At 37.7% G+C, this 24,581-nt stretch overlaps 1 protein-coding gene across 1 annotated transcript in view; it reads left to right on the forward strand.

Moving 5' to 3' along the window:
• The window catches only part of CNTNAP2 (contactin associated protein 2), a 1,177,124-nt gene that overhangs the window by 409,609 nt on the left and 742,934 nt on the right, over positions 1 to 24,581 (forward strand). The window contains exon 3 of the mRNA XM_075083760.1: positions 32 to 225. Within this exon, the coding sequence (XP_074939861.1) occupies positions 32 to 225 (194 nt within the window). The remainder of the gene's footprint in view (positions 1 to 31; positions 226 to 24,581) is intronic.

Genomic DNA, 24,581 nt, shown 5'->3' on the forward strand with positions numbered 1-24,581 from the left:
TAAATCTCTCTATTCTGTTCCAATCCAACAGGTGCAGGAGGATGGTCTCCATCAGACAGTGATCATTACCAATGGTTGCAGGTGGATTTTGGGAACAGGAAACAGATCAGTTCTATTGCGACTCAAGGCAGGTATAGCAGTTCTGACTGGGTCACTCAGTATCGGATGCTCTATAGCGATACAGGGAGAAACTGGAAACCATACCACCAGGATGGAAACATCTGGGTAAGTCATTGGTGTAAAATGGGAGCATATGTTGTAGGGATGTTGACTGACTGTGTTTTTAGGAACTGTACATGTTGTACAATTCTTCAGTGTTGTTTTTGTGAGGATAGAACAGAGCTTAGCTCAAAACATAATGATTCAAGTTGCAGCTGCTGTCAGGAGGCCTATCCCTGGATTAGCAAAGCCATTTGGGATGATGGTAGTTGTCAAAACATTCAGATACTTTTTTGTTGTTGGTATTCCTCAGTGAGTCTCTTATGCTTTGGCTTTCCTTTCCCTGCCTCCTCTTCTTACTAATTTCATGCAGTAAATGTGAGACACAAAAATAGTTTTGAAAATTTTGCCCTTAAACATAACATTTTAGAAGGTAATTTGTTCTTTGTGTGTATATCTGCTGGGGAGCAGTTTCATCATGTGTTTTGTTTTCCATATAGATGCTACAGGGGTATTTATGCTATAAAAATTTTATTAAAAAGCATATAATTTAGTTTTGACTCTTACATTTTTCATGGATAAGCTGCTCATTTCATTCTTCTTGAAAACAGTAGCCTTCCATTTTGCTGACAAAAAAATTATAGCTATTACTTAACATGCCTATCCTCACAGCATTTCTTTCAGATGGCTATTCTTTTTCAAAAGCATACTTTAAAAACAGCAAAATTCTATCATTCTTTCTGAAACCAAATTAAATTGATTAGCTATTATGCCTCATCAGAAAAATATTGTCAAAACAGACAAGACTTAACATGGTGCTATTTTTAGATTCACATTTTTCCAGGTGATTCTTTTATTAAGGTCTGTTATTAAAAATGAATGTCAAATATAGACTATAAGGTGAATGGTTTTATCTGTATAAGAAGAACTTGTGTAATATGTGGAGTACACCGAGGCAGTCATTCTTTTTTGGAGTATTGATTTATTGAAAAAGCCTCTTCCATGTGCCAGATACAATTCTGAAAGAGGGAGAAATTAAAGCCAGGGGAACAGACAGAAGTGAAGAGAAAAACATTGCTTGCTGCATTAGATTCCTTATGACTTGGTGGTATGAATATTGTTCACCAGTGTAGGGGGGGAGCTTGTGCTTAAGCTTGATAAATAGAAAAAGTTTCTCTTTTCACATACATAACTGGCCTTAAAATACTTATATGTTACATAGTTTATATATAAACAGAAAGTGTCTCTTTTAAGGCCACTTATAAAAATACAATGATATTTATATTATCTTAGATGTAGAAAAACTTGTACAACAACTACTATTGGAGAGTTTGTCTCAAGGAAATGGGAGAGGGCCATGCAGCTGGCTGAGTGAATGATATATAAAGTGGGAGAGTTAGGGTGAGGAAAAATCTGATCTTAATACTTTGAAGGCAAAATCTTTTGGCAACATGTGATTTTGTTGATTTAGTCATAGCTGTGACTGTTTTCAAAGCGGCCAACCGTTCTGAGGGGTTTGTAGAAAGCCTTCATTATTTAATTGTTTCTTAATACAGAAATACTGAAAGCTTCTTCATGAAAGAACATTTCCTTTTTATCTTTATTACCAATTATGTATGATTGGTTAATTCAGGGGGAATGCTGTTGGTCTGTTATTGATCAATATCACTTGCAAAAACATGTGATGAGTTATGCATGAGCTTGCTACTTCTATTTGGAATGCTAATTCTTTGGGATATACTTAGCAAGCTGTTTGCTGCAGTAATGCTGCTGTTCGTGTCCTGCAATTTTTATCCAATAATAGAAAAGCTTGTAAATAATTAAAAAAGGCTACCTTATCCCAGCTTTCTTATTTAGAAGAAAGCTTATTAAAAAAAACCAAAAAACAAAAAATCCCACACAACTAAACAAAGAAAAAAATAAACCAAACCCAACAAAAAAACCCCAACAAACTAACTTAGGATTCTTGATTCTATTTCTAACTTGCCAAAACCAGCCTTGTTTCTGTTGTGAAATGATGTTTGAGCCTTGGTTTATTCTTGAAAACACTGTGCTTATTAGCTATTACTAAGTCTTAAACATAGTCAGTTCCCCAGGCAGGGTGTGTGGCTGACCATGGAGAAACATTGTTGTACTATTGTAGTACTATTAAGAGGAGACAGATTTTCCTGAGGTGGAAATGGGGTGGTGCAGAACTTCCCATCGCATCTTCCTCTTAGTGACACTTTTGTACTAGAAATTAAAAGCAGCAGAACCTGTGAGGGCCAGATCAGGCCACGTGAGCCAAGTATCCAGCATTGGCAACTTAAACTCATGAAGTCAGATTCTTCCTGACTGAAATGACTGTGATGATTGTAAAAATCTCACATGATTCTGGTGCCCTTATACATCCTTTTAGGAAGTATTTATTCTTTCCCTTCAGATTTGTACCTTTGGAAGTTGTATCTACAACAGAAATGCTGAAGTGTAGCTTTTGATTGAGATCCCTCTTCCATTGTGCCCATGCCTGACTGTCATTGTTTCCTGACAACAGTAAATTTAAAAATAAAGGAGAAAGCAAAGAAAAAGAGGAAAATAGAAGCTCAGAGTTGAATAATATTTAACACTAAAGCCGTTAGGATATCAAATGACACAGCTATAGAATGAGATATGGGAAACAGAAGGGAATAAAAATAAAGCTTACTAGATGAGCTGGAGAGAGAGCAGAGGAGAAATAATTTCCAACAAAGATCTAGTTAGGAGCAAACCATGATAATCTGCATAAAATGCTGAAGTGACACCCTCCTCTGTGCATTAGTCAGGGAGGAAAAGACGTTCTGTAATGATCTCCTAAGTAGGAGAGAAATCAAAAGGTTCTCAGGAAGTCTGTGGTGGGGAAAGTGCTTTCAAGGTGAATTTAAAGTAAGCGTCCCTGTTCTGTGAAATAAATTTTCTAACCCCACCCCTCCTGGGCTTTTGGATATTTTCAATTTCCATGAATTTTAATGAGATGAGTGAATGTGGCCTCTTTCCATAAAATGCCTAGCAGCTAGAGAATTTTGATCAACTCTCCTACCTTCACTCTTGCAGGCTGAGATTCTAATTTTGATAGGTCATGAGGTTTCCCTTCATACGTCAATCTGCTGGGGCGTTTTTTGTATGCAATATATATTTGTTCTGGTATAGATACTCATTTTGGTTTCTACATCAACGCCATCTATCTGTTTGCCTAATGAATACGTACCAGATGTGATTCTACAAACAATACTGTTTCTATTTCCTAACCCAGATATAGATGATGTAAATGCCTCACACTAGGCATAATGCAAATATGACTTATAGGTATAATAAGAAAATGCTGACATCGTATGAAAACATTGAGACTCAAAGTATAAGCATTAGTGGTAGACCTAAGCACCTCTAAGATTTGAGCCTTTCCTAAAGGAAATTGGAAAATCCTTGGTACAACTGAAGGGGACTTAAGAGGTATCATCTTCTAAAATTTGATTGCTCTAGTAGAACTTGTGATGAGCTCTCATTCGTCTCATTGTCTTATTCCTGGGGATATCAGAGTCAGGGTGATGAAGGAGAAAGTGTTACTGTAATTATGAGATAAAAAAATAAATACTGATGGGAAAGGTGGAGCCCAGACCATTTGCACATGACCTCCAAATTATATTCTGTAGTTGACTCTTATCTTCAGCCTCAGTGAACTTCAGTGGAATTGCAAAGTTGTAAATTAAAGCAGATCTTGCTTTTTTACAGAAAATTTAGCCCTTGACCAAGTGGATGCTGCTTCAGTTGAAAGGAATTATGTTTTTCTGGTTTTGTTGTTGTTTTTCTTTCATGTTTTAATTAAAACTTAAAATGTATTATGCATAACACCTGCTTTTGTAGTATTTTTATTACTGAAAAGATATTAAGTGATTATATAGCTTTCACTATGAAGAATTCTTTTTGGAAAGGATTTGCAATATTTCTCTATCTATCTAGAGGCTTTAAACACAATTTCTATTTTTTATTTTTTTAAATAATGCTCATTTGTTTCCTTTTTTACGTGAAATAGAAATAATCACAGCACCATCACACAGCATGTACAGGACAACCAGGTGATCAGACCCAGTCGGCATGGGTTTATGAAAGGCAGCTCCTGCCTGACCAGCATGAGCTCCTTCTGTGTCAAGGTGACCCACCTAGTGGATGAGGGAAAGGCTGTGGATGCTACCTACCTGGTCTTTAGCAAAGTCTTTGGCACCCTTTCCCACAGCATTGTCCTGGAGAAACTGGCTGCTCGTGGCTTGGACAGGCATATTCTTCGCTGGGTAAAAAACTGGCTGGATTGCCAAGCCCAGAAAGTTGTGATGAATGGAGTTAAATCCAGTTGGTGGCCAGTCACAAGTGGTGTTCCACAGGGCAAGTGCCAGGTCCTGCTCTTGGTCACAGCAACCCAATGCAACACTACAGGCCTGGGGAAGAGTGGCTGGAGAGCTGCTTGGCAGAAAAGGATCTGGGGGTGTTGGTTGACAGATGGCTGAACATAAGCCAGCAGTGTGCCCAGGTGGCCAAGGAGGCCAACGGTATCCTGGCTTGTATCAGGAATAGTGTGGCCAGCAGAACTAGGGAAGTGATCATGCCCCTGTACTCAGCATTGGTGAGGCTGCACCTCGAATACTGTCTTCAGTTTTGGGCCCCTCAGTACAAGGACACTGAGGTGCTGGAGCATGTCCAGAGAAGGGCAACGAAGCTGGTGAAGGGTCTGGAGAACAAGTCGTATGAGGAGCGGCTGAGGGAACTGGGATTGTTTAGTCTGGAGAAGAGGAGGCTGAGGGGAGACCTTATTGCTCTCTACAACTACCTGAAAGGAGGTTGTAGTGAGGTGGGGGCCGGACTCTTCTCCCTAATAACAAGCGATAGGATGAGAGGAAGTGGCCTCAAGTTGCGCCAGGGTGGTGTAGATTGGATATTAGGAAAAATGTCTTTACTGAAAGAGTGGTCAAGCACTGGAACAGGATGCCCATGGAAGTGGTTGAGTCACCATCCCTGGAGGTATTTAGATGATGTGTGGATGTGGTGCTTAGGGACATGGTTTAGTGATGGACTTGGCAGTGTTAGGTTAATGGTTGGACTTGATGACCTTACAGGTTTTTTCCAACCTAAGCAATTCTATGAGTCTAAATCCGTTAAGTTAGCTGTAAAATGAACTTTGCATTTCTCTGGGCACTGAAGAGCAACTTACTGTTTGAGAAATCCAGTCTCTTCATTTACACAGTTCCCCTTGGTATTAAAGGGAGTAGGTACAGCACAGTGGATTTAGCTTGTAAAGGAAAATGAGCTCTCAGCATTTCAGAGTATTTTGACGTAGTGCTAAGCCAAATTTCATTGTGAAAGGAAGCACAAGTGAGTTGGATGATTAACTTTTTCAAGCTGTGTGAGACTTCAGATGTTTAATACTCTTGGGTGCCTTTGGAAATACCAACCATCAGACAGACCAAAAGTAACATGTAATGTCTACATAGATATAAGGCAATCACCTGGAGCTCTACCTAGCAGAAGTTATGTGGGAGCCATTTACTCAGCATTTCTGTTCATCCTGACATGCTAATTCTGGTTAGATTATTCAGAGAAAAATCTGCAAGCCTTATCACATTCCCAGTTCCTATTCCACCTGCTCTGCAGAGCATCATTTATAGCTAACCAAGGACTTAATGCATATGTCATAGAGTACAGTGATTTGTGTATAGCAACTACAAGTGAAGAATAAATTCTAGCATATACCCACCCTGTTAGGACATGCAAGAATTATTTCCTTTGTAAAAACTGTCACTGCTTTTTCCCTGAGAGCCAACTTATTTCCGTGACCCTACACTAAACAGCATTAATGAAGGATGCTATTAAAGAGTTCTTGAGTTTGATACTTAACTGTTGCTCTCCTTTTCTGTGGTTACTCTGCAAGATCTTGAGTGAAAGCTTACATGATATAAAAATTTGCTAGGTTAATGGGTTTATGGGCCTGGATTTTTTGCTTGTTTTTCTTTTAAAGTACTTCTACTTAATTAAATGATCTTATTAAACCAATTTAGTTTTTATGACTTTATACTGACTTGCAGTTATGGGAGCATTTAAAAAATATGACATGTGATTAGAATGGTCGGTAACCTGCCATTTGTTGTTGCCACGCTACTGCTAGAATATCAGATACTGTGCAGACCTATTTAAACATGACAAAGTGGTTTGATATATTCATTAGTGCAGAGGTTTTGACTAGTGTTTATAGCAAGGCCCTGAAGTCTCTTGGGAATGTTGTGGATTTATTGTTGTTTTTTTATTTAAGGATGCCCTGACCTATCCTGTCTGGAAGGATTTTTATGTCTGGTATCTTGCTGTCTCCATAGCAATGCCTGCAAGGTGACCGGTGTCATTTTTACTCACTCTTAATTCTCCAGGAATTTTATTATCAGAAAAAAAGCCCTTTTTCAAATTTTAACTTTCCTTCCGTGGGGTGGAAAAAAAAAATCAACCAAAACCTCATTTTTCTCCTGGAATATCCTGTGTGCCTTTTCTTAATTTCATTATGCCTTAGCTTGCCTGGATGTTATATCTCTGAATCCCTGCCTCCCATGCCTTTATCTTATAAAGATTGCTCCATTCACTTGCAACAGCCAGTATCACCTTTTTGGGTGTACTGAGTGAATGAGGTGTTATAACTCCCACTGAAGTCAGTATGTCTCAGCACTTAGTGCACATGGCTAACCTATACATTGAGGGACCATGACTGAAAGAGTATGGATACATTAAAATTTTCATTTTGCTGTAGTGAAGCTAAACTTTCTTATGCATCTAATGTAACAGTCTCTGCTATTATGTCAAAATATATAATGTGTTGATAGGACACCTATAGAAATTCAGGCAGTTGCTGACAAGGAATTTTTAGAAACCCTGAAGAAAACAACTTTACAGATAAACATCAGTGCTATCCTGATGAAGCCTATTCCCTAATCTTCTCTTTTCTATGTGGAATCTGTTAAGAGAAATTGTATAAATTTTTAATGCATTTAGAGAAACACAGTTGGGGTTATCTGAAATATCATGGCAAAATATATCTATCCCAAATGCCGTCACAGCCACAGACTGTATTTTTATTAAAATGACAGCAGATCAGATAGTTTTTTAAATGTTGGAATGCTAAGATTAACACCACATTGGGATAAACAGTAATGCTAGTTTAAAATCCTGACTTTTCTGAAAAACAAAAATAGATTTTTACAATAGACTCTAATGTTGTATTTCGCATATGAAGCTATGGCCTCATTGTAAGACCTTATAAATGTATTTTTGTTTAGAATCCTTTAAATCATGTTTTGTGTAGGAAGAAAGACCTTAGAAGTTGTTTTTAGCAGAAACATGGGTTCGTGAGTTTGCTTATAATTTAAAATAACTTTTTAAATGGAAAGATACATTAACGTTTTGAAAATTGATTTGATCAGATGGAAAATTATTGGATTTTTCACTGCAAACTACTCATCCTGTTTATGAGAGAAAGGTTCTATAACTGTATCAGTCTATCTCCAGAGACACAAGCAGAACTATTTTAATCTATTGCAGAGTATGCCAAGTAGACAGAAGACAAAAATCTCCATGGTGCGATGGCAGACAGTGTCCAAGCCTACCCTCGGTTCTGTACAGGCCATTATATAAAAACCAAAATGGGATAACATATTAGAGGTTTGCACTGTAGTATGCTATAGGATTTCCATTATGAAGGACTTTTTTTTTTTAATCTGTTGTTCTTAGTCTGAGGACTGCTTGTCTGCTTACCTTAAACCATCAAATTTTAAACACAGATGTCTAAAGGCAGGCGACTAAATCCATTTATTAGCTCTCAGATGCCTTGGTTTTCAGATACCTTAGAGTGTCATCATCCTGCAATGAATACAATGCACAGGTCTTTAAGCAAGCCCACAAAAGTGCATCGCGTCCTTAATCAGCTCAGCAATGACAGTAGTCATAGTCATGGCTGAAAGGCATCACATCCCAGCTAACAAATCTTTCTAAGGAGCAGGATTTGCAGTTCATGTGTAGTACCCAGCAAGACTCACACTGGCTGCTGCACTGAGCTTGCAAAACAGTAATGTTTCCAGTATCAGCTGGTATGTACAGAGCTGAGTTGTGTTCATCAGTAGGCTTTTAAAACTCCTAGCATTGTTATGTAGGTTGTCCTCAGTCCCTTCTAGAAAGCCTGAACACTTGCTTAGGTGATTGAATCAGAGATGAATTTTAAGTTCTTGAATTTTTACAGATTCTCTGTAGATACACATTTGAATGTCTAGATGAAGATCTACTGAATGTGACTGAAGAAAATGGACTGTAGCAATTTACCTTGCTGTTTGTCACCCCCTTGTTTGGCTATCATGTTTGAATATATCAGGTCATTTATGTGGCTCTTATTATAGCAGACTCCCTGCATATGACCAAAATCTGCTTTATGGCACTCCAGATCTTTTATCGTTGATAGATATTGATTTTTATTTTTCATATATTTAATAAAGAGTAGATCTAGCATAATGTAGCTAATGTTTCAATTTATAAAAGTATGGTTAGAAATAGAAGTTTTAATGATCTCCACACATAAAAAAAATAAATCATGATACAGGTATTTGACATGCCTGAAGTTACATTAGAAAATGTAGATTTACAAATCGTGGTCTTGCCCATTTTGTTAGTCATCAGGTTGTGTAATGTTAATGTACTTCTGCAATGTATTTGACATACATACCATATTTCTATACATAGCTGTCTGTAGCACTGTAAAAAGGCTGATCTATGGGCTTCCTTAGTTCCTTCTTATCTTTCCCCCATGAGGGTGATGAAACTCTAGAACAGATTGCACAGAGAGGTTGCAAAGGAGCTGAAGCAAATGACGTGCAGAAGTTCCTTCCAGCCTGTGATTCTGGAAGGTGCCCAAGAGTTGCCCAGACTGCTAACTGTTGAAATGAAGAGGCACATCAACCCTGATATATTCTGTGTTTCTCCCTTCTTTGATGCATGTGGCTTTCATTTCTGTCTGCAATTTATAGCTGGCTTCAGTTTCTGTAGTGGGCTGCCTATTGGAATATCACTAAATATTAGAAAACTTCGGGTGTTAGTTCTAACTTCAAGGTGAAACCCATCCATAGCACCAGTAACCTAATCATGGTTCAACATTTCCCTCTTAATAGTGCATTTGCAAAATGATTTCAGTTCTGATCCAGTAAACACTCCTGTGCCCAACTTCAAATGCTGAAAGTAAAGTAATAGGACTAAGTGTTTAAAATGGAGTATACGCGGTCAGGGAGCATTTCCAAGTGTGTTGGTACAACACTTGGAAAAAGGAGCAAAGGTCTTACAGAATTCTTTTGGAGTTTCCGTACTACAGGCAATAACCTTACTGAAATGTTAGGCAGGTGTAAAGCAGGAAAAGTTCTCAGCTTTCACTTGCTTGGCACTGGTGAAAATGAAACCGCAGAAGGCTGTGGTGCATCAGTGTGGGTGCTTATTTGATGGATTTTTTTTAAAAGGATTGGTTTTTCCTTTATTAGTGAACAAAAAGATACTTGTATCAGGAGAGATCTTAAAATTTGCAGGTGTGCACTGCAAGTTTTTAAGTTCTTAGATGGGGAGACAGTCATAGACAGCATTTTATGTTTCTCTAGAATATTATTTTCTGCATAGTCAGAAGATTTGTGTTGGGCGGAATAGATGGGTTTGTGCTAGCACATGAAAGGTGTGGTTGTGGCAATTCCCATGACTCAGAGGCATTTTGCTGTATTACTTCTGTTGCCTGTGAGGTCTGGTATGCAGAAAGCATAGCATGTAAAAGGTTTCTCCCATTTGCCTCTTGGCTCATTAGGTGTTAACTTCCCAGTGAAGATGTGCATAATTACCTAGGAGCAGATAATGGTTGAATCCACAAACATTCACTTCCATGTAAATTTTTGGGCTTGCGCACCTGTGGAATTGTACCTTTTAGCCTCTGGTCTTCTCTGGAGGTTGGTACTTATTAACTGGGGAGGCTGAGCTTTGCACTGAAAAAAGTGACTTAATGCACTGCGGGAGGTTGAAAATTTAAGACCAAATCCTGCCAATACACTTGTAAGTGCCTGACATCAAAATCAATACAGCTGTTCAAGTAAGATTACACAAAAGTATTTACTTGCACAAATACATGTGATGTGATGTCCCCTTAACACTAGAAGTGGACTCCTTCCTTTGTGAAAATCAATTTCCATTTTTTTTCCAGGATTTTTAAAATAAATTTTTAAAAAGGGAAAAAAGCTTAAAACCCCCACATTTCTTTAGCAGTGTATAGACTCTGATCGGCTTCAGAGCAGAAGTGCATTTTAAGGGGAAATCTGACAATGCTGATGCACTACATATCTGTGGCTGTATAGATAACTTCAGCCTGAAGGTTCTTAATCTGACACCTTTCATGAGCAGTTAATTCACATTAAAAATATGAAGAAGTTATGTTCAGGCCAATAAAACTCCTATGTACTATTTCTTAATTTTTCTTCTTGCCATTTTTTCTTTTTTATTTTAATATCCTCAGTGTCCTTAAGATAGTTAGAGAATATTACATTGCTTATTGACACAGATCCTAATCAGGAAGGTATATACAGAAACCCTTAACTTCTAGCTGGAACTTTATTCTTGTTGGGTGCAACAGAAAGCACGAGTAAATAAAACGTGCTTAACAGTTCCCTGAAAAGTGTTGCTTTTCTATCATCATACATTCCATAATCTCTGTAGTAATTTACAAATTATTTTTGTTTAACATAGTTTGCTATAAATGGTTGCTTTTTTAGGTATGAAAATATTTTTTGATACCATTTATATTGTGTGTGCTTAAGCACACAGATTTTGAGTTAATCTTTACTTAAAATTATTTAGTAACACGAATAACAGTTAAAAGAAATTACAGATTTTTTTTAATTGCAATATATCAGTGTTAGACAGAACAAACCTGTTCAAGTGAGGCATCACTGTGGATTAATAGTGCTGTAACTTTAATTTCTGGTAGACAAATAGAGGAAAAATTGCTTTCATTTGTTACCAGTCTCTCAAAAATGTCTATCACATTGCTTTATTTTAGGTACATAAATTTAACTAAAATGATATAATATAAACATACAAAGCTATAATAGGATTTGTATTTGTGCAATTGCAGGCAAAAGTGGTTCATATTGATCTTTAAAACCTGATGTGGAACCATTTCTCCTAACATGACTTGTCTGCATCACTAAATACCACAACAGAGGAGTAAGTCTTGGCTGCTATAACGCTAAAGGCTCAGTAAAGACTAAGTCTTGTCTTAGTCACATGTGGTGGGTTGACCCTGGCTGGATGCCAGGTGCCCATCAAGCCGCTCTATCACTCCCCTTCTCAGCTGGACAGGGGAGAGAAAATATAACAAAAGGTTTGTGGATCAAGATAAGGACAGGTTGATCACTCACCAATTACGGTCACAGGTAAAACAGAGTCACCTTGGGAAATCAATTTATTACCAATCAAATCAGAGGAGGATAATTATAAATAAAATCACATCTTAAAAACACCTTCCCCCCCGGCTTCATCCAAGGCTTAACTTCACTCTCAAAGTCTCTACCTCCTCCCCACCAGTAGTGCAGGGGGATGGGGAATGGGGATTGCAGTCAGTTCAATACATGTTGTTTCTGCCGCTGCTTCCTCCTTGGGGGAGGACTTCTCACACTCTTCCCCTGCTCCAGCGTGGGTGCCCTCCCATGGGAGACACTTCTCCACAAACTGTTCCAACATGGGTCCCTTCCACAGGGCACAGTCCTTCAGGAACAGACTGCTCCAGTGGGGGTCCCCCTGGATCACAAGTCCTGCCAGCAAACCTGCTCCAGCGTGGGCTCTCCATGGGGTCACAGCCTCCTTTGGGCACATCCACCTGCTCTGGCGTGAGGTCCTCCATGGGTTGCAGATGCATATCTGCTGCACTGTTAACCTCCACAGGCTGCATGGGAATCTCTGCTCCAGCACCTGGAGCACCTCCTCCCCCTCCTTCTCCACCGGCCTTGGTGTCTGCAGAGTTATTCCATTCACACTCCTCTCTCCAGCTGCAATTCCACAGTTCCCCCTGCCACTTCTTATACATTATCCCAGAGGTGCTACCACCATCGCTGATGGGCTCAGCCTTGGCCAGCAGCGGGTCCATCTTGGAGCCAGCTGGCACTGGCTCTGTTGGACATGGGGGAAGCTCCTAGCAGCTTCTTACAGAAGCCACCCCTGTAGCCCCCCTGCTACCAAACCTTGCCATACAAACGTGATACACCAGAGTATAAACTAGTTAGCTTCATGGTATCTTTACCAATAGTGATGAGCTGACAATGATAACTTTCCTCTTTCAATATTTAACACAAAAGTCATTGGCTATGCTGAATGCTGAGTTGTGTTAAATGCTAGTTTCAATTAGCATGTTTTCCAGAGTGCTTAGCTAAAGTTAAAAGAAGTGCTTGGAAAGCATTTTTCTGTACATTCATCCTGTTGAGACTACCCACAGGAAGAAATTCTTCCTAACTGGAGGAATAGTTGCACTGTCACAATGTAAGGAAGTAGGAATGTCAAAATTGTTGTTTTGCAAACTGTTTTTCAAAGTATTATTCTGACTTTGTCTTACAAAATCAGCAATCAAATTTCTCTATAAAACATGCTGCAAGGTATTAATAGGTTTCTTACTCTCAGATCCGTTCTCTGAAAATGCTGGAAGAGAGCTTATACAATGAATCACCATGATCCTGAAGGTTGTTTATTTTCATGCTTATGTCATAAACTAAGTAGATTACAGGAAGAAATGGCTTTAAAAAACAAACAGGAAAGAGTATACTTCAAGAAAAAATGACATAAAAACTTCTGGCAAAATCCAGCCAATTGCTTGTACAAAACTTCTTGTACTAAGTGATTTGCAGGGCAAATTCCCTTTAAACTTAAAAAAATGGAAAATGATTTGGGAGGGGATGAGGCAAAAAAATGCTCTCTTTAGCTCATCACTTATTTGACCTTAGTTACTGCATTCTTTTGAAATACTTAAAATTGGTTTTCTTGTTTTGAGTGAGATCATTTTGATGCATAATTTCATTCCCTACGCTGTGATACAATATTTACAGTGAGTTATGGAAAAAGTTGTTGCCAGCTGAGGATAGATTTCTTTTTTTTTATGCTTTTCACCTTTATTAGTCCATATCATAGATTTACTAGAAACTGAGTACGGTTTTGTAGACATAATTTTCCTTCTCCCATCAAGTCAGCTCTTTAATTCAAGGTAGATTTTATCAGAGACAGAAGTAAGGGAGGAGAGGGAGAGCACTGTTTGACAGACATACTCCAGATGTTCTTAAGTTTCTATAGAGAGAATGAGTTCAGATGCAATTGGAAGCCACTGTAACACAGACTTAAGGCTTTTAAGATTTATGGTTATGTTACACTCATGCTTTTTTTTTTAAAAATATATTTATTTAAGGATGGGACAGAGGTTCTGCAGCAGAGGTTGGGGACTACATTACTATTTAGTTAACAGCGAAGTAGTAAAGGTGGAGGTCAAACTTTCTCTGTGTAGGTAGATGAAAAAAGAAAGAACACATCAACCTTATACCGTGTTAGACAGCAAGACCATGAGAATTCTGCAAATATTAAATGACTAAACTGTTACTATGTCCAATATAAAAAAATTATTTTTGAAAGTTAATTGTTAGCTTAAGGGGAGAGGAGGGAGGGGAAACCCTGTCAACCCCAAGTATTTAATCAGTATAAATAAGCCAGGAAAGACAATTCCTGGTGCATGAGAGCAGATGCTAATGACAGGCTTCAAGCTGAACTCTGTAAAAGCTTTTTGGCATGGCCGGGCTGTCTGTGTCACGTTAAAAAAAAAAAAAAGAAAAAGAAAAAAAAGAATAAAATGTGTAGCTATGAATAAAATAGATCAATGACAAAAGTTCAGTTTTGACTACCTCACTAGGCGACCTATTAATTAGATCTTTTCCCCATATTTCATTCAAATGTATGACTAGTGGAGTGTTTTTATTATTACTTTTGTTTAGCATGAAGTTACTGACAGATACATTACTTCAAACTGCTTTCAGATTTATTATTCTATCATTATTTTCATTGTTAGGTTGATAAGAAACTATTAAATACTGCTATTTCCACTTATGCAGACCCAAAGGTTGCTTATTTCTTTGAGAGGCATGGGTCAGAATAAATTCCTGTAGCTGGTGGTATCTCCAGCCTAGAAATATGCTGTCACATCAGGACAGACTTCCTTTGAATGGCAAGCACACCGAGAGCTACATAAAACTCTCCCCAGGTATGACATCATGATGTAGTCCCTGTGTGTCACTTTTCAGGACTTCTGTATGATGACTTATCCTGGTATAGATTGTCACTAGAAATGCTAGAATCTTGTTTATATTATAGCTAGATTTACAGTAAAAAGGTAGTTTATGTGTTTGTGTTAGGAATTCTTGAGGACATAAAAACTAATTCATGGCTTCCTAGCTCTTGCACACATAACATTTTTCCCATGTCTAGACTTTCTGATATGTGTGGGGTATATCTTGGAAGTAAAAGGAGAGATGTATATAACCTGCTGATTCTTAGCATCTTTGCCTAATTTATTAAAACTGGTCATTTAACATACCTGTTGTAAATCTTTGACATACTATGCATTGGAGAGGAAGAAGTTCTTTTTATACAAAGGTGCAGGCTCCCTCACCCCATTAGTACTACAACTGTAAAAGCTGTAAAATCAAAAATTATTGTGATTTAAAAGTATTGAAGCAAATACTGTTGCCACAGTTCAGTTTGAACGCTAAAAGCTTCAGTCTTTGAAATGAGATTTTAAGACTTAATAATTTCTGAATATGGGATATAGCCATTAATATTGTAGTTAGAGCATGCAATTTTATTTATCTGAGGATTGCAAATTCTGTAAAATGGTTTAACTGAAAAACTACTTCTCAGATATATACCATACATGTACAGTGATTGTCAAAAAGTGCAGACATGATAAGCTATAGGAATATCAAATTTCTATCCTATTAGTAACTCATGAAAACATGCAATGCCTTTAAAAATAACTGGTTAAAGTCAATTAGTCTGCTGATAAAGGAAGTACATAACTGCCCTTTCCACAACTTTTATTGCTACTTTAAAGTGCAGCACTGTAGGAGCATTTTATGTGTCAACATAGATCTACTCCCTGAAAGTGTCAGAGCCAGTAGAGCACTAGTGGGCAGGTTGCTATCTGTGAAGAGATACTTAAGAGGAAAGCACCCTTAAGAGGAAAGCAATCCTCTTCTGAGCACCACCTGACTATACGCCTGACTTATGAAGGAAAGGTAAAACTGTCAGAGATAACAAATGCTCACGGCTGCTTTCTGAACAAGGCATTTGCATAATGTCATATTCTTCTAGCTATATTTTAACCTCTTCTTTGTTTGTTTGGTTTGTTGGTTTTTTCAGTGAAGTTCAGTGGTGGTCTTGCACACGCTAGAGCCATGGTCTCCTATCAGTAAAATCTGCCCTTGATCTTCCCCCTAGTTTGATTCCAATTTCCTGCTGTTGTCAAAACAAATTACAGTGGATGTAACATACCTGAGTACAGAGCAATAGATTCAGTTTGCTGCTAACGTTATTTTCTTTTCTTGTGGCAATTTTCATTGACTTTTCTCAGTGCTTTTTGGTATTCCCTCTGCATTGAAGGTGGAGAGAACCTTAAGTTAGTTTGGAGTTTTCTTGACTCTCCAGAAGTCTTTAAAGACACCTTTTGCACAGGAAAATGTGCTTACAAAGAAAGTGAGGTCAAAAATCATTGGCAGTTCTGTTCTAGTGTTTAGGTGCTCCTATTCTGAATACAAGGGAATATTTCTACTTTTCTTTTTACTATCTCACTTCTTCCAACATTAAGCTGTAATGAGATACTTTTAAGTAGAGAAGTTGAAATTTTCCTTTTTGTGGGGACTTTTACTGAATATTCATGTTTCGTAAAACCACTAGCTTTTATTTTAGTCACTCTAAAGTGTGGTTGTACAGATTAAGATAAGCAACATTTAATCAGAATGAGCCTTAAGCCTTGAAACACTTAAAGGGTGAAGCAGAAAAATAGTAATGCATAAATTTTAATGTAAAATACAGTATTTTTTGCAAATAATGGCATTATTATGCTGAACTTGGTGCATTATGGAGTATGGTTCAGCATGAAAAACTTCTGATCTGTTTAAAAACCTGTGTGTGTGGCAGAGACAGAGAAAGTAAATACCGTGGATATGGATAACTAAACCTTCCTAAAAGAAATAGACTTGTAAGATCAGTGGCAGAGTCAAGGAGACGTAACAGAGATTTCAGTTCTATGAACTATGTTAGTATTTGATGTGGGTAGACAATGTATAATGTCATTGGTACTGAAGAGAGTTTCCTGGTGCTATTTAGCATTGTCTCTTTACTCATTGCTAAAAGCTGAAGCCCAAAGAACTATATGTTGTCATGCTAACAAAAAAAAAACCCACCCACCCTATTATAAGTAATCTAGACAATTTCAGAAATGCATATATAGGAGATACAGTTTTCTGATGTAGTGTTTGTAAAGATGGATGTCCTGGGTACTTGTTATATCAATCCTGCAAAGCTTTGCGATATTCATTAGGTAATAATTTTGAAGTTCGATGTTCAATAAATGATGGTTAGTTCTCTCTGTCATTTTGGAAAATGAACATCTCCGTATTAAGCTCTCTTTGTAAGCTATGTAGGAATTTAGTCATGAGATCTGAGATCTGAAGTTTGACATGAATGCAAATATGAACCCCAGCTTTACATCAGAGATCAGCTTTACATGTAGAAACAGGCTATAGTTCTCCAGGGTGACGCTTCCCTTCCTTAACCATGGCATTATCTTTTTCTTCCTGCAATTTCTTGCATTGCTCACTCTGCATCTTTTAGCTCAATCAAGAAATTAACCTGGGGGTGAACACCAGCAAGCCATGAAGTGAGTAATGTATAACAAATGTACTGCAGAAAAGATAATAATGTGGTATTAACTACAGGTGATACAGAAATGCATAATGCAGAAAGTTACAAGGGCAGTGCAACTTTCAGGTTTTAGTGTATGACCTGGCAATCTTCATATCCTTTTAACCTAGCTACAAGCACAAGTTCTTGTGAGAGTGGGAAACATAGAAGCGTCATTTGTGTCTCCCACTCTCTCTGCTTTTCATACTAATCTCTGCTGCTTTCACTCTGCATTGTATATTCTTACACACAACCCCCCACCCTTTCTCCCTTTTCCCCATCTAGCAATCTTATTCAGTTTTTACTTGGTACACAGTGAGCAGGCTGTATTAGAGCTAGCTCAGCTTCTACGTTAATGTAGTCATAGAGCTTCTGGATAATAGGTGCCTCTTTTCCATGACAGGCCACATCTGATCTTTTTCCATCATATCCCCTTGCCAGCCAACCTCTGATCAAATCACAGCAGCACTGATGTCTCTGCTTATAACGGTAGGCATACTTCCCATCTCACCCACATGCTCACTCATTTTAGCTGAAACTTTATGGGGTAAGGAAAATTCAGTCAATGACCAACCTCAGTGTGCTAAAGGTTTGAAAAAGTCATAAGTAACCTAAAACTGGATGATAAGAGGCTTGTTAACTGAGCATAAAAACTTGCCTTAGATTACCTTTTTTTTCCCCCTCTCTAATGACAAATCCTGTATCTGCCCTCCACATCTTAAAGTGACAGGACCATAAGACCTGATATGATATCGTCTCATATAGTCATTGTAATTAGTGTCATTGTTATACCTGTGAACCATCATTCTTTTTTATGTACTGCTGTCTTTTTAATGCACTAATAATCTGTGTACACTCATCACTCAGAATGCTGAACAGCAAAGGCTGTAGCTCAAGCTGTTTCAGAGGAGTTTAACTTGCAGAGAATGTTACCTCTGAGCTACTTTATCACCAAACACTTCAAAACAATGCTGCTGGAATAATCTTACAGTAGGACTGGTTCATTTGATGAGGACAAGATGACTTATAAAGCCACAAACTAACTTCCTGGCAGCAGAAACAGCACCGGTAACTGAGGCTGTAGAAAAGTGATATGAGAGTAGAACTGACCAGCTCACAAGACCAAGTGCTTGACTGAAGGCAGTTTAGCTACAAATGAAATGACTGTTGATGCGTTGAAATGCAAGTCTTCAGAAAAACAAAACCAAGCAAGTACAACAATAACCAAATGATCATGTTAAGAGCTAGATTTCATGTTTTATTGCTGATAATGAAAGTGTGCATGTCACGCACTGTCTCTCTCAAGTTATCTGATCACTGGAGTCGCCATTTGAAACCAATCTGTACACTGCTGAATGCCACTATCACCATTATCCCTATCAAGTATCTCTGGCGAGGCTGCTAAATTTAACTCCATCTCTGTTAAACTAATTAGAGGTAGCATAACTACTAAGCACTGTGGAAAAATACATTTATATCTGTAGTCTCTTTCCTCCTCTCACCCCAAATGCAAGCCTTTCATGTCTGGTCTTTACCAGCTATTTAGGTGCTAATGTAAAAGCACTAATGTAAAAGCACTTTTGCTCTGTACTTTCTAAAACTTGGTTGTGGAAATGCTGCTTCTTAGTCATCTTAATCTGAGAAAGCTGTAGTGTGTGGGACTTGTTTGGCAGGGTTATCTTGATGTCCTTTAGATAGACCTTTTATAAAATAAATGAACTAAGAGATCACTGACAGAATACATCAAACAGTCCTACTCAGAAATCCCATTTCACCAGAATAATTGACCTGAAAAAATGACTTCTAGAGATATACACTGAAATCCTCAGTAAATGCTCATTTTATGAAGCTATGGGAGGGAGCAGGGAGGACAGTGAAGTTTGCATGTATGGTGCTCTATATATTGTCCATTATAGGCAATAAATCAATATTGATATTAAGTTAAACTTTCAAGTAGACTGTGACTAAATAAATAAATAAATGTACCATGGTTTCAGAAATGGTATCTCATGGGATGCTTATGGTGTTATAGTAGCAGACAGGAGAAAACAGAGGAAAAGACCTGAAGAAAGGAAACAGGGTATTGCAGAAGATAAATAGAATTTTGAATAAAGAAATATCCTACATTTGCTTGCACTTGTAAAAATCTTAGTTGTTCTTGAGGTGTTCCTTTAAAGTCTTGAGCTGTCCTGATGAACTCCCTGTTTGGAACTCCTAGTTTTAGAGTTCACGGTCCTGTTACTGGAAAATTAATTTTAAAGAGTGGTTATATTAATCTTTAAATTGTCTATTTTAAAGTTAAAAGATTGTATGTTACCTGAAGTAATCTGAATTTCCAACTGAAATGGATTTTTATAATGAAATGTGCTAATGATAACCACCTAATTTGAAGATAGTTGCTGTTGAATAATAAACCTACAGATGTTTGTACGCTGTAATTGCGCTACACAGTGTTTATGAAAACTAAATATTTATTTTGATCCAGATTTGGATTACGTTCCTTAGCTCAGCCTTGTGTTTTGTTGCATTGTATGAAATCTTCTCTTTTATCTCTTATTTCACTAAGCACTGTGACCTTTATGTAATACTTTTAGTCTTGATTAGACCTACATAAATTGCAAGTATTATAGAAGAATGGTAGATTCAAGATCTATTCTGAAAGAAATTTGCTAAACCAACCATTCAGTAAGAGAAACAAAGAGGTTCATTGAGATAAGGTCATTAAAATGCTAACAACCGGTATTCAATAGGAGATACTTGTTCAAACTACAGCGTGAGTTGGATAGCCTTTGGGAAGAAATTGGGACGCATTAAGGAGAAATTTCTAATGCTGTATTCACATAAACCACATGAAGGTCCCAAAATAACCCTTTGATCTCAGCAAAGACTACTTGATCCATCAATGCTAATTGGGGAAGAACCCATTCTTGTCCTGAAGGGCCAGAAGTTTAATTAACTGTGTAAAATGACATTGGGCTAAAAGTCTGATATTAATGAGAAAATTTAATATTCCTTAGTATCACAGTTGCATAAACACAAGCAAGAGTCCAGAAAGATGACTGAAAAGTTCTACTTACAATAACTTCTACAGGAACAGACAGACCTGAACTCAGGATTTTAATGCTGAGTAACCAGTACCTTGTAGTTACAGGATGGGTCTTCAGGTTGCCATTGTATTGTTCCTACTTGACAGATGCACTGATGGGATACACACCTGCTGGTGGGATTTATCATTTAGAAACTATACATTGGTAATGGCCACTTACAAGGGCAAGATATTTTCTTCTTGAAATGATGGATTTGTCAAGGCTTTTTCTGAGGATACACATGTTGCAAATCAGCGGCTAAAGGGGCAGACTGTACTAAGAAATACTATTACTAACACTAACAAATTCACTGAGTGAATTTGATTTATGGGAGAAATTTTGAACCTGAAAGTGAGATAAAGCATTCAGTACAGGACAGGTTGTTGAAGAGAAAATCTGCCATTAATCTTCTAAAAAGGAAGATTTTTCTTTCACTAAAGGGAAAGATTTCTTTCTGTGACTAATGCAGCCTCATGGGGTTTATTGCTTTAACATGTTTTATGCTATCTGTAATTATTTCTGTGCTGTTTCATGTTGGAAAGACCTTGTGACCAACATGGACAAAGTCTGAGCCAAAATGAATATTCTGGAGAGGTCATACCAGTAACTAGACAGTTCTTTCCATCAAAAGAATATAAGAAAGGAAAAAAAAATATGGCAAATCTGGTCATATACCACTAAAGACAGATTTAACAGATTAATGCAATTTAGAGATGATGGCTTAAAAGGACGGCTCATCAACTGCTGCACAACATGTGGATGTTGGACTCCATAAGAAAAGATGTTACACAGTAGTCTCACTTATTTGAGAGTACTAGAGGAGTCCTTAAACAGCTTCTTCCAAAACCTGTCACCAAGTGACAAAAGTACCTCCATATTACATGTGTTTTATCAGAACCACCAGGCTTTTCCAGGGAGGTGTTTATTATTAATATCCAGGAAAAGGAGCAGTTGCCCTCAAGAACTCTTACTTGTATCTGGCAGAAAAGGAAAGAGTAAAGCTAGGCTATGCCATAAATACGTAAGCAGGTTGCAGAAGATAAAAATGTTAAAGAAAATATTGATCTGTATGGGTGGGCTTGCTTGCTTCTAAATAAAACACCAACTAGCAAAACATTTATGTCAGATCAGATAAGAGAAAGCAGTCAATTTGAGATGCTTTTCTGATAAAGCAGAGTCAGGGTGGTCTTTATGAGTCACCACCATTTCTACTCATTCAGAGGGCAATGAACAAGCTTAGTTCAGATGGGGTAGTTCCCACACTTACAGCCACAGTTTAGGGGGCATATTTTTGTTTTCTCCCTGATACTGACTTCCTGACTCAGCAAGAAGTTGTTTATCCTCCAGCTCCCACTTTTTTGCTACAACTTAAATGACACTGGGATCTTGTAAATCCTGAACAGAGCGGGTTTTATAACTTTGGTGGTTGGTGGTTTGTCTTTTTTTTTTTGTTTTGTTTTGTTTTTGTTTTTTTTAAGTTTCCAAGTATAGCTGTCTGTAATACTTCTTTTTGTAGACAGACCTTATCCAACTGATCACTATACAGACCAGGTCAGTTCATGTTAACTTCTGTTTTAGAAATAAAGTGTTACTCTTTCAGAATCGTCTGTGTTGGTCCCTTTGCATAAAATAGCAATATTTCATCTGGGGGCTAATGATAGGGAAGCATCTATTCACTTAGTGGCTAAAACATTTCCTGGTGGGCCATATGATGTTTACTCTGAATAAAGTCACCTTCGAAGACCTCGGTTTCATTCTATCCTATTTTATGGAATGATAGCTCTGTGAATCTCGAGGACAATTTTTACTTTTCATTTATCTGTCAAAACACAAATCAAAAGATTTTGTAATTGCTGTCGCTTTAACAGGTAGCAGTAATAGCTAATCCTCCATTTACACTTTTATATAATGATAAAGTAGATTTGCGCCCACATATGAGATATTACTTGAGTTATTCGGTTTCATATTAGTCATCCTACCTTTTTTTTTTTCCAGAGACTGCATTGTCATCTATGTGAGTTGAGATTATGTACCTTACAGAAATATGCTTTTAGCATCTACAGATTGCTTTTTGTCATATCTGAGCAGTAAAAAGGGGCAAAGAGGGAAGGGTCACAAATGGGATAATATGATAATAATGGTTTGGTTATGTGAACAGGAAGTATGCAGTTGAACCAGAAGTCCGTCTCAGTTGGGAGAATAATGTTCATGCCGCATGAGGTAAAGAAGTTTGCATCCCACTTAGAGCAATGCATAGTATGGTAACATGGATTATATTCCAAAGTATTTTTGTCGCCATTTACTGGATTTGACAACCCAACCAACTGTATGGCAAGCAAATTCTCTACTCCTTTTCCCAGAACTCAATGTCCTACTAATCTTTTGGTCAGATGCTTGATTGGGGCAATCAAGGGAGATAAGATAGTTACCCAGCATTAAGTAGGGATCTTCCTGAGGCGATTTTAAAGTATTTTCTCTCCCAGAGTCAAAATGACTGGGAGAGTTGGAAAAGTAGTGGGAGAAATCAATGTATCTGGGATATCATCATACATATATAGGCTGGTCCTCAGTATTCTCCAGTTACTATGGAGAGAGGTAAAAACAGGGACCAGCTTTTACCTTTGGGATAGTGGAGTCCTGCCCCATCAAAGTTTAGTCAAGCTTGATATCTTTCCAAGTGTTATATTCTTGCAGTACTAATGGTATATGAGTACCACGGCACACAGGGGCAGGAAATACACCACATCTGCACAGCATCCCCCACTGGGAACCCCTAGCATTAGTGCATCTGCTGAGCAAAGACATCAAAGTAAGAACCATCTAGTGGGTTCAGTACCAGGTTTTGATCTTAGCTAAACCCAGTCTGCATGTCTCTCACAGCATCATTTGTTTTAAAGACTGCTGGTTACAGAAGGGAGGCTTTCTTAAAACTTTTCAAGCTTTTGACAGGTTTTTAATGTGTTTCTCAACTTATTTCTTCTGAAATTTCTTTACTGCTTTCCTATGTCATTTAAGCATATCAGACTGCAGAGTTCTTTTGGAAATAGAAAACGATCCCTTTTTTTTTTTTCTTCTTTCAATGGAAAAGGTAGATTAGTTCAAAGTGTGGAACATCTCATTTGCTGATCAAGCTAACTTGATCAAAATGGGGAAAATGATCTGCCTGATATCAAAAGTATTTTATTGTTGTTACTCATTTGGGATGTGAATACAATAACCTTAATCTGCTAGTGTGAATAGTATTATAAATTAAACCCAGAAGCAATCGTCATAGGGCTACCTGCTGTATAAGCACAGAGCAGAAACCTTTCCTGTTCATCTAAAGAATTGTCTCTAAAACGAATGAGCAGGTAAGTAGCCAGAAATTCGTGTCTAACGCCATGCACTTTTGTCAGCCCGTTTTATGCTGAAAGTTGTTTTGTAGCTTCGTGTAAGAAATTATGTTAATTTACAGCTCTTTGAAGCAATTTTTTCTAAATATGTCTTTGCTTCTTAACTGTTTTCACTGCAACATATGATCTGTAACCCTAATGGATGTTTTTCTGCAATTTCTGCCAGAGATGCTGGTTGGTAATGCGGGTTAACAGCTATGCCGTTCCTGACTGGTTTTCAATACAGGTGGAAATAACCATTCTGTTTCTATGGGTGTGAAATTCCCATCCTTCTCAAGAATAATGAGAGAGGCTATGCTGACTACTTCTTCAGCAGTGTGAATCAGCTATCATGTGAAAGCCTATTGCTGAGCACAGGCATGATTTTTTGGAAATGTTTTGAGGTTTAGACTTGAGCTCAGGCAACAGCTGATGCAAGCTGCACAGAGTACGTGTACTGATAAATGCCAAAACATCTCTCTTCTGTCATTTAAACACCATATTATATATCTTCTCTGTGCCGGTTTTTAAGTAAAAAAATCCAATAAACTAAGTCATCAAAGATGTTTCCTTGCCTCCAAATTCTTCACAGATCTCCTATAAACTCGTGATGCATTCACACTGGCTCTGAAAATCCCAAATTTAATCTACTTTCCTGTTTATGGCTGGTTCCCTGGAACTTTGTATTTTATGTGTCCATTTTCAGACTTGATTAGTATTTTATGAGCCAGTTGCCCATTTTGATGATAGAAACTTTACGTTCTGGCATCACCTGCAACAATCGCCACGCCCACTGTATTAAAAGCTGTGGGGGCAGGAGAGGAAGGCAGGCCAGGGCAGCGGTGTTAAGTCTTCTAGACGCTGTAAAGGGCATAAAATAATGTTTTACTATCTGTTGCTGGTAGCAAGAATAAGTATTATTCATTGT

This window comes from Phalacrocorax aristotelis, chromosome 2 (assembly GCF_949628215.1).
Source record: "Phalacrocorax aristotelis chromosome 2, bGulAri2.1, whole genome shotgun sequence".
NCBI lineage: Eukaryota > Metazoa > Chordata > Aves > Suliformes > Phalacrocoracidae > Phalacrocorax > Phalacrocorax aristotelis.